General features: G+C 34.7%; 2 protein-coding genes across 2 annotated transcripts; one reads left to right on the forward strand and one right to left on the reverse strand.

The window, feature by feature from the left end:
• The first annotated feature begins 1,100 nt into the window (after positions 1-1,100).
• LOC143628566 (metalloendoproteinase 5-MMP-like) lies at positions 1,101-2,161 on the forward strand. Its single transcript, XM_077098123.1, has one exon. The coding sequence runs from the start codon at positions 1,114-1,116 to the stop codon at positions 2,002-2,004; it is 891 nt and encodes a 296-aa protein (XP_076954238.1). The 5' UTR covers positions 1,101-1,113; the 3' UTR covers positions 2,005-2,161.
• Positions 2,162-6,405: 4,244 nt separating this feature from the next.
• Positions 6,406-7,459, reverse strand: LOC143628567 (zinc finger AN1 domain-containing stress-associated protein 12-like). Its single transcript, XM_077098124.1, has 2 exons — positions 7,144-7,459; positions 6,406-7,000 (listed from the first exon to the last, which is right to left on the reverse strand). Exons 1-2 carry the CDS (start codon positions 7,246-7,248, stop codon positions 6,521-6,523), a joined length of 585 nt encoding a protein of 194 aa, XP_076954239.1. The 5' UTR covers positions 7,249-7,459; the 3' UTR covers positions 6,406-6,520.
• Positions 7,460-10,509: the final 3,050 nt, after the last annotated feature.

A 10,509-nucleotide genomic window follows, 5' to 3' on the forward strand; every position in this document is an offset into this window, starting at 1 on the left:
TTTGATCATCCCGTGTGTTACACGGGCTCTAAAACTAATATTATCATATATATACAAGATATCACCTAACAAACTAGGAGAGAATAAAGGAAACGAATAATACAATGATAAATACAATTGAATACAAATATATATGACATATATATAAATGTTGACTAAGAGTGCGCAGTCCCTACTGCAACGCGCGGGGTGAACCCAGTACCTTACATAAATCATACATAGTATAAGTCAATGGCATATTCCATGGTTTTGGTCATAGTTGTAATAAGTGATTCGAACCCCATAACTTGTTTGCTCGATATTTATCTCTTGGTTTCTTTTAACGTTCGTTCACATTTCCGTTGACATTTTGACAACACTCTTTCGAGTATTATCGACAGATAAGTGATGGTTTACCAACGAACTCCATCAAATTCTATTTTTTATATAAATTTTGTTCAAAATTTTCAAGGCATTGCCGGTGATCTTTTGAAAAATTTTTAATTTATGATAAGACTCCCCTTATTTATCAGGTGATCGTCGATATGGGTCTAATATTCCGTCGGCATTCCCTCGGTATTCGGGCTTTTTAATTCGATAAGATACCAAACAGGACTTTTTAGGGAATTGATGGCTGTGCCTGTTACCGATGGAACATCTGTCGCGTATATGTTGGAAATACATGGATTAAATATTATATATAGAGCAAATCAATTAAAGGCTTTACACTTCACAATTGGAAGCAACCCAAGCATTTTTTGGCTTATAGCTTACACCTGTCCGACGTAGCCTATGCTGGGTTGATATGCTTCTTTATTCTTTAAATCAGAGTATTTAAATTGCGGGAAGGACAAAATAATTGAAAAAACTCCCCTTTGTTAACTTTTCATATAGTTTCAGTTTTCGACCATAGAAAAACATTGATGTGAAACTACTTAAATGTTAGTGTGGAAAATATACCGACCGTGGAATACGCTAATGACTTTGACAAGTAAAATGTATTTATTTAGTCTTCGTAAATCATAAAATATCCAATTAAATGTAGATAGTATTCGAGATAACCAGAATTTTACCACTATAAATACCCCTGCATGTAGCTTAGAAATTATATACCAAGAATACAAAGAAATTAATATGGCATCCAAACTCATTACTTTCTTACCCTTTTTCTTTGCATTGTTCTTTCTCTTGTCTCTTTGCAACGCTAAGTACGATCTTGACACACTCAAACGCCTTCAAGGCTGTCACAAGGGTACGGGCAAAGTGCAAGGCCTCCATGACCTCAAATTGTACCTTGCCCGTTTTGGTTACCTAAATTACCGACACACTCCTAACCACGTCAACGCCGAAGATGATGAGTTTGATGATGAGCTTGAGACCGCCCTCAAAAGCTATCAAAACTTTTACCATCTCAATGCTTCTGGCACTTTAGATGGGCCCACTGTTTCACAAATGATCATGCCTCGTTGTGGACAACCTGATAAGAAAGGTAGTCACATACACGGAACAAAGTTGTTAAACATCGTATCTCATTATTCATTCTTCCAAGGCAGCCCTAGATGGCCTGCAGGTAAAAGCCGCCTCACCTACGCATTTGGCTCGAATTATCCAAATCCATATGTACCTCCTGTTGTTCGTGCTTTCAATAAATGGGCTTCTGCATCCGGTTACTTCACATTTTCAAGAGTTTATGATTTCAATAGGGCTGACTTAAAGATTAGATTTCTAAGTAGGGTCCATGGAGATGCAGACTTCGATGACAATGATCTGGCTCATGCTTTTCCGCCAACTAATGGGAGATTTCACTACAATGCAGAAAAGAAATGGTCCGCTGGACCAGGGGCGGTTTCCGGTGCCTATGATTTAGAGACGGTGGCTATTCATGAAATAGGCCATCTACTTGGGTTGCGCCATAGTCAATATGAAAGTGCTATAATGTACCCTAGTCTCCCTAGTGGAGAGGTAAAAGGTTTGAATGAAGATGATATTCAAGGCATTAAAGCTTTATATGGACTTAATAAGTAAGTAACTTAATAACATATAGGTGTGCTCATATATATCCTTGTTACGTGTGTATTTCAGTTTTTGTATACTTGTGTAATAAGCAGTCGATGATGATGCGTCGTGTTGTAACTGTAATAACTGATTTTATATATATATATATATTTGTGAGTTTGAATTATATGTTTTGCATGATTTTGCATCTTCATTCTAGCTGGCGAGTATGGACATAATTGCACCAAGGCGAATATTGTTTTGTCTAGTGCTGTGTGAAACTAAACCATAACTAACTAAATAGACGTTATTAAGAGAAACTACTATAACCTATATTGACGATACTCCAATTTGGAAGTGCTAGTGGTGATTAAGCCTAGACAATTAAGCTCTCATAAAGTTTTAAGTAAACAAATTTAGTGTCCGGCAACAACATACTTCCAAAAAAGAAATCACATGAATCTGCTTAATTAATGCACATGTCTTATCTTATCTTAAGTACATATAAACGAAACATTTCTACATTCTCTCAAGCCATCATGTTGCTTTATTTGTAAATTGAGGCTTCTCATGCATATGACCCGAATTCACGGGTATGGGTCTCACCATACTCAGATATTATTAATAATCGGGTCATGGGTACTCTCACCAAACCCAAATAGGTTTTTAAACAGGGTCAAAACATCTTATTTATTTGTGAAACCCTTTCATCATCAAATCTTAAATATATTATTAACTTTCTTACGTTAAATAAAATTAAAATCTTAAAAAATATATAAATATTATAAATGAATAATGTAAAAAATATATATAAATATCATCATCATCAACATCAACATTAACATCATCATCATCATCATCATCATCATCAGCGTCATCATCATCAACACCCAATCCAAACAAAATTTTTTATTAAATAAATATTATTTATGATTCTTTAAAATATTAAAAAATACATTTTAAAAACAATAAGTTTGCGAACCATACAAAAAACCATTATACATATTTTAAAATAAGTCGGTTTTTTTAACAATATTATATCAGGACGTTCACTAAAATGTTAAGATATGCTGTGTATTTATATTTTATTTTAAAGTTGAATATTACGAGTTATGCAGGTAATTAAATTATTCGAGAAAATTAGTAGTTATGTTTTGGGTTACCACCAATAGTCAGACGAAAATGATGATGATGATATTGATGAAGATGATGATGGTAATTCATTACAAAATAGAAACTTAAATAAAATTTGATAACGAAAATCAGACGAAATTATAGAAACTTGAAATTTAGATTAATAATAATAATAATAATACATAGCATTTACACAACAACCTTTTGTTACAAATTGGTATCTCATCAAATACAGTTAGCTCATCAACAGAGTTTTAGGCATTTTGATTAGTTTCACACAGCTCCCCACTCCATGTTTCAACGGAGTTTACAGTGCTTATTATCGGTACTGTTGTATTTTTTTGGTGGCACCCAGGTCATCAAAAACCTTGAAGGAAAGATTATGAACCCCATTCAGGTCCATCTCTGTTAAATTTTTTTGAGTTTATAGTGCCTCTTATCGGCACCGTAGGGATTTAATGGGTGGACTAATTAAGAGTTCCACCGGGCCACGACACGCCACCCCTAGCATGTCACCCCAAAATAACAGCTACACAGCCAACAATGGTTTTAATAATAACAGACTCCATGATTTAAACATGTTCTTAGTGTTTTGAATAATATGGTGGTGGAGACTAATTGAAGTAATGAGTCCGCCAAGGAAATATGATCGTGATGAAACATGGTGGGAGGGTTGGGTGGACATGGGTGTAGTTGAATTATGATGAAAGGAGGGACGGGAAGGAGGATGGGCGGGCTTTGTAATGAATTCAGGAGAGTTGTATACGCCACGTAGAGCTCTTACCGTAGCGGTTAAAAGTTGCAACGTTATCCCTATACGCCACCTTAAGAGCTTTATGTGGCGGTTAGGACGCTCCTCAACAGGCTTTGCAGATTGCGACGTTATCTATATCTGCCAAGGTAGGTATTTACCGTGGCAGTTAGACCGTTATCCCTAACGTTGAGCTCTATATATGGGGATTAGCGCTTTATACTTTTTATTATTTCTTCCTTTTTTTATAATTATTATTATTATTATTATTATTATTATTATTATTATATTACTATACAATCTATATATATGTGAATAACATTGAACGATATCGAAAATCAGATGAAACTATAGAAACTTGAAACTTGAATTTATTAATATACATATTACATTGCAAAATAGCATTTACACAACTATTGTCACAAATTTGTATCTCATCAAATACAATTAGCCCCTCAAATTGTAATCCGCACCAGTGCTTCTGCCGTTGGTAGCATTTCGGGCACGGTCACGACTCCGCACTCCATGCTTATATGCTATTTAGATCAAGTTAACACTTGTCGAGTGATCTAAGACGGGTGGTCAAAGAGATAATGGTGGATATGTAGATGCTATTTTGGACAACTCTGTGATCGTCTTCCATTATTCTTCAATTTCAATGATAGTGAGGACGAGACCGAGTTCAGATATGTGATAGTCGTTGGGTTCATTCATATTTACAGATATAATCCTTCACAACAATATTTGTAGATCCCAACAGTTTGTTTATTTCATTTTCAACATGGTGCAATAACTGAATGTAATAGTTCCTAGAGTGGTGCTTCATTAATAAAGAAAATTAATATTGATTTTTAGTTTAAATACAAGGAGCATAAAATAATTAACAATGAAACATCAGTATATATACAATCAATCGTTTAAATCAATAGCACAAATTTTGACTCATCACTTTGAACTGATTCTAAGGTACCCGTTTATACGATCTTCGTAAAAGGCCCTCCATCTGTAAGCCTCTTCTTTTGCAAATCTCGCCTAAGTATATACCGGCAACGGCACCGGGAAATCCCCTTCAAGTTTTATAGTTATCCAATGAGTATTTGTAACGTACATTAGCAATGGCTGTTACGCGGCTCGAGAAGTATTAGAAGGAAATTAAATGTTTGAGCAGCCACGTATCCATGGACGGGGAACTTGTAACACCACATAAATTTCCATTATAGAATTAAGCTAAAAATGCCAAATTTTAAAGTTTAGAGACTGAAATTAGAATTTTTGAGTAAATAACAATATGAGGTCCGATTCATCATCCTACTAAAGCATTTGGCAAACCGGCACAAAATACATGACCTTTAAACTACAAAGGTATCTCTTATGGCTCGGTTTTGCTTCATACTTGATTCAACACATTAATCTAGATGTTTCACTGGTTGTTTGGTGATGCTTGAACACATGAATCTGCCCTCCTTTAGCTCGGATTTGGATCCGGATTGAAGGAGAGTGTTTATGTGTTTTTGAGTGTGTATGGAGGCAAGGTTGGTGGAAATGAGGGTTTTAGGGAGATTTATGGGTGTTTAAATACCCTCAAGCCCATGAACCTAAGCCTTATCATCATCCCTTAATCCATTTTTTAGCACACACTCTATTATTATTATTATTATTATTATTATTATTATTATTATTATTATCATCATCTAACCTAATTAAATAATAACACGCAAGTTCTTTTATTACCTATTCATTAATGTAGGATGTTACATGTATGAACTTTTAAAATTTTTAAATATGTAGGCGGTAATGAAAATTTTGTGGCAGGCACTTCGAATTCAGCTAAACCGGTCAATTTTTTAGCGGGTATGGTTGTTTCGGTTAGTGAGGTAAATTACTTACAATTTTATTTTGTTTATGTAGTTATTTACTCAAAATAACCCTTTAATTTGATCCGATAAGTTTTTATTTGTTATCATTGGGCTTTTGACTTTGTAAATCATTATTCAGTATTATAATTTGTTTAGGCCTTACAAGACGGTTACTCAGTTTTTTTGTTTATCGATGTTGGGGTATGGAAAAAATCATTATTCAATATTATAATTTCCTTACAAGACCGTTACTCAGTTTTTTTGTTTATCGATGTTGGGGTATGGAAACAACTACTCATGCATGGGTTTAGTTACAAAGATATACAAAATCGGCCTTTTTAATAGCCAAAAGCACGATAGATTGTTACTTAATTGGGTTTTCTTAAGATAATTTTATAATTCAAAATATGCATAGAGAACGAGCCCGATTTTAGTTACATAAGAGCCTATTCAAATTGTTTAGTGTGGTTTTATTGTTTTTTTTATTACTTTTTGGGAGAATGTCATGATCTTTTTTGAGTGCATTAATTTTGTAAGTTTTTTCATTTATTAATTTATGTAGTTGTCACATACTCGTGTTGACATTTCCGTTAATCGAGCGGATAGTTTGGTCATAAAACAACAGATTTACAAGAATTATGCAATATGAGGTATAATTGTGTGTAAATATACACATATGACAAATATACATGACAAACCATAGGTTTTTGAAATGATTAATCATACAATCACATCAATATTTAGTAAATCTGAAAAAAAATTATGACAATGTTGAGAAAGGACATAATTATCAAGATCAAGAATCTCAATAAGCTTTGACAGACGTAGAAGGCTTAGAAGCAGACGCGGAACCATTATTATTCTTCTTTACACAATCCTGACCGTTTCTTGAAGCCAAAGCAACCAGAAAAGGCGTTACACGGCCACCAACACGAACAGCAGCAGCCGCCGCCGGCATTCGGTTACCATTGCAGGCATGATCAGACTGAAACCGATGCTTCAAACAAAACTTGCTCTGGCACGACTTGCAGGTACTTGTATTCGAAAACGTAAGAATCTCCTTGCACCGTCTAGCACCACAAGTTGGCTTCTTCTTCTTTTTCGGATCACAATCTTCAGATTTCTGATGCTTCGTAAGAAGCAAATCAATCTCAACCTCTCCTTTGATGTTTCGTGGAATCTCGATTGACATCGAGCATGTTTCGCAAACCAAAACTTTTCGGCTGTTGTGATAGGAGTTTGAGCATTCGTGGGATTTGTACGATCGATGCTCAACACAAAAAACCTGCAAATTAAAAGCGGTTAAGTCAGGTCAGGTGTTAATGTGTTATGTATTATTAATCTAACTATATATACTATACAATAAGATAATAAAATATCTCGTGACGATGGTAACAATATAATACTCAAACTCTAATAATAATTTACCTTGCGACAACCGTCACATTTAAACGGGAGGAAATCGAGTTGTTTGCAATCGGAAAGCTGGCAGTGTTTGCCTAAATCTGGAAAGGCTTCTGTGCCTCCACCCATGGATATTAAGATTGAGGTAGCTTGGGGAATAATTTAAATGTTAGAATTGAAGAAAGTGAAATTTGTGAGTTGGATAATGATGATGAATTGGGGATTTTGGGGGGGATATATAAGTTATAAAGGTTTGGATTGGCTTGGGGCGTAAGACACTACGTCGGCTTGAAGGCTTCTAGGTTGTTCTTTTTGTTTAGGCGGGTCAAAGTCCGGTCCCACACGTTGTACTCATGGATCTTTGAACTTATTAAATGGGCTTGGAGTTTCCCTTATTGGGTTGGGTTCACGCCACTGGCTCAAATAATTTTTGACTTTCACCTAGGTGTTCATTAATCGATAACCGGATAATCGGGTTGGGTACTACATGATTTTCCATGGAGAAAACCCTAACCGGTATAACGGGTTTGGTATTAACTGAACCGTTTATAAAAACCCTTTTTTATAAGTTGAAAAAATCTAGAAATTTCCTATAAGTAAACTAGAAAAATCAGATAAATTAAAAAAACTTATTCTTGATTGATTTTTTTAAATATTTTCATAATTTTAGGGACACCAGGTTTGTTGCTAGACAGGCGGTGCTAAAGGCAGAAGTAGGGAAAATTACTAAGCACGAGAAGACATGTGTTGAGAATCAACATGCATTTGTCCCTTTTGCTTTTGATACATTTGGGTCTCTCGTCCCCGATGCTGCTACGTTTTTAAAAGGAGTTCAGCGGGTCGTGCACAGTAACTCAACAACGCCGAAGAACGATAACTTTGTTTTCAGTAGGATCGGTTTTGTCATTCAAAAGGGGGTGGCGGCGCAGCTTATTGCCCGCTTACCTGCCTCTCTGTTGTAACTGGATCCTTCTTTTTAGTTAAAAGAAAAATAATTAATTGAAAAAAAAAGAGAAAATTTTCATAATCATTACTACCAAATAATACATAGATAACTTGAAAATAAACATTTATAATTGTCGTGACATGAAATTCATTCGTTTATTCTCTCTGTTGATCATTTATTCTTTTGTACGGGCTTTGGCTTCATCGTTTAATGTTTATTCTTCGTTCTCCATCTCATTTTCATTGTTTGACGGGTCTCCATGTTTCGGTTCGAGACTACTTGATCACACCGAATCATCATACATTTGTTCTTCCTCAAAAAGTGGTTGTGCGATACTCATTGCCACCTCTTCTTTGTGTAGTTTTTCTTCAACGTCGAGCTCTCCTTCAAGATTTAAGATATGCTGGTTATGATCTGCCGTGTCTAAGTTGTCTTTCAAGCAAATGCACAATTCCAAGGATTTCGGTGTTAGTCTTACCCTTCGTATCGATATAATCCTACCACTCAAAGAAAAAGTACTTTTAGAAGCTACCATAGAAGTTTGTAATGCTAGTAAATCATGGCCATGGCAGTAAGCACAGGGAATTGGAATTCCATTTGCACCAACCCAAAATATATAAGTTTTCAAAATCATCAGCCGTGAACATAAAATCAGTTGCACCATACCAGCTTAGCCCACTATTAATTGAGGCGCTACCCCAAGTCTTTTTTTTAATTTTTATCGTTTATTATATCATCATAAAAGCTTATGTTTGGGTTACTAGACGAAGAGATCTTGCTCCAAAACCCATTGATTTAGAGATGTTTGGTATTGAACCAAATTTAAGAGCATAAAACTCAAGCATGTTTTCTAAAGAAGTGTTAAGTTTTTTAATATGTTTTGTTGCACAATGAGCTTCTTATAAATGCAAATCCAAATACCAAAATATTTCGATTAAAGTTTCAACCCCGTAAACAGTTAAAGTCAAGTTTGATGTGGTGACACGAGTAAAAACCGACAGCAATTCTTCAAAGTATTTTGTAATTTTAATTTCAATGGAGCTATCATATCATCGTAATTTGGATCGACATATTCAAAATCGTTTTGTTTGAGAAAAACTAACTAAATTTGGTGAAGAACCAAAGGAATCGTTGGGTAATAAACTCCCGAAACTAAGTAGTTGCATTTTTGAAAACTTCGAGTAAACCGCTTAATTTTCTAATCGTTTCCCAAACGTTTGACAAAAATGCTTTGACTTTCATTTAAGAGATAGATTGTGGTGGAATAATTCCAAAGCAAGTTTCTTGTAAGCAGATTCAATCTCGTGATCAGAAGAACCTCTTGAAACACGCAAAACTTCATACAAGTCTCTGCAACTTGCGGTAACAGCTGACGATGACGTTCCGCCTTTGAACGACTCATCTTGTGATCAATTTCACTTGCAAACCAAGTGTTGAGAGATGGCATATAAAATATGTTTCAGGTCAGATGAAGACGTCAAGCAATTCAGCAAAACGGGCAGTCACACTCCAATGAAGATAGTAGGTTTAGAAGCAAGTACCTAGTGAAAGGTTTCAGAACATCTCCCTCAACACCACTTACTTTACCTATATCATTACATGTAGAAATTCCTATGGCAAATTTGACACCAACTTTTTAAATGTTGAATTTTGGGATGCAACCACACACACAGACCTGAATCAATGTATGATTTGCCTCTATTCCATTATCACTAATTGGATTCTACATGATGACAATTAAACGAATGTTATTATTAGCATAGCAACATATAATTAAACAAAATGTGCTTTTTAGGTTACCAATTCCCGAATGCATACCAATAAACAATTGAACTCAATCTCATAACACCACATTTTATTAAACTAAAATTAAAAAAAAAGAAATAGAAATGCAACTACCTTATCAGAATCAACGCCACACTCAGCAATAATACTCCGAATAAAATTATACTAGACTAGACGAACTCACATCTGCAACTAAAAATGAAGTCTTTGTCGGATTGATTGCAATTGAAGGTTAAGGTTGCCTAAGATCAGTAGTAATGTTTGCCTGGGTCTTGAACGTCGCCGCACCATATAATATTTATATGTTTTTTATGTAATATAGATATAGATAATAATAAAACAATCACAATAACAATATCAACAATAATAAAAAAACCGTGTTATCTATTCAAATCGAGTGAAGATGAATATAATATTTCAAACTTTACTTGACCTTGTTCGATTTAAGTCCTATCGAATTTGATCTCAAGCAAAAGTTCATAATCATAACAAGCCTAGTTTGATAAAGAACTTGAAACCAAATTGAAAACAATCCGAGCAAGGTCCTCATCTTTTGGGCCAAGTCCATAGTTATAACTTGTAGGATTTTTATACATGAAGATGTATTATGCTGCTTTGTTCCCAAGTTCATCTACGAAAAGAAAGTGAATGAAAAGAAA

The sequence above is a fragment of the Bidens hawaiensis genome, unplaced genomic scaffold (genome assembly GCF_021521415.1).
Source record: "Bidens hawaiensis isolate Kalapana, Puna unplaced genomic scaffold, B.hawaiensis_p1.1 tig00005028_1, whole genome shotgun sequence".
NCBI classification, from domain to species: domain Eukaryota; kingdom Viridiplantae; phylum Streptophyta; class Magnoliopsida; order Asterales; family Asteraceae; genus Bidens; species Bidens hawaiensis.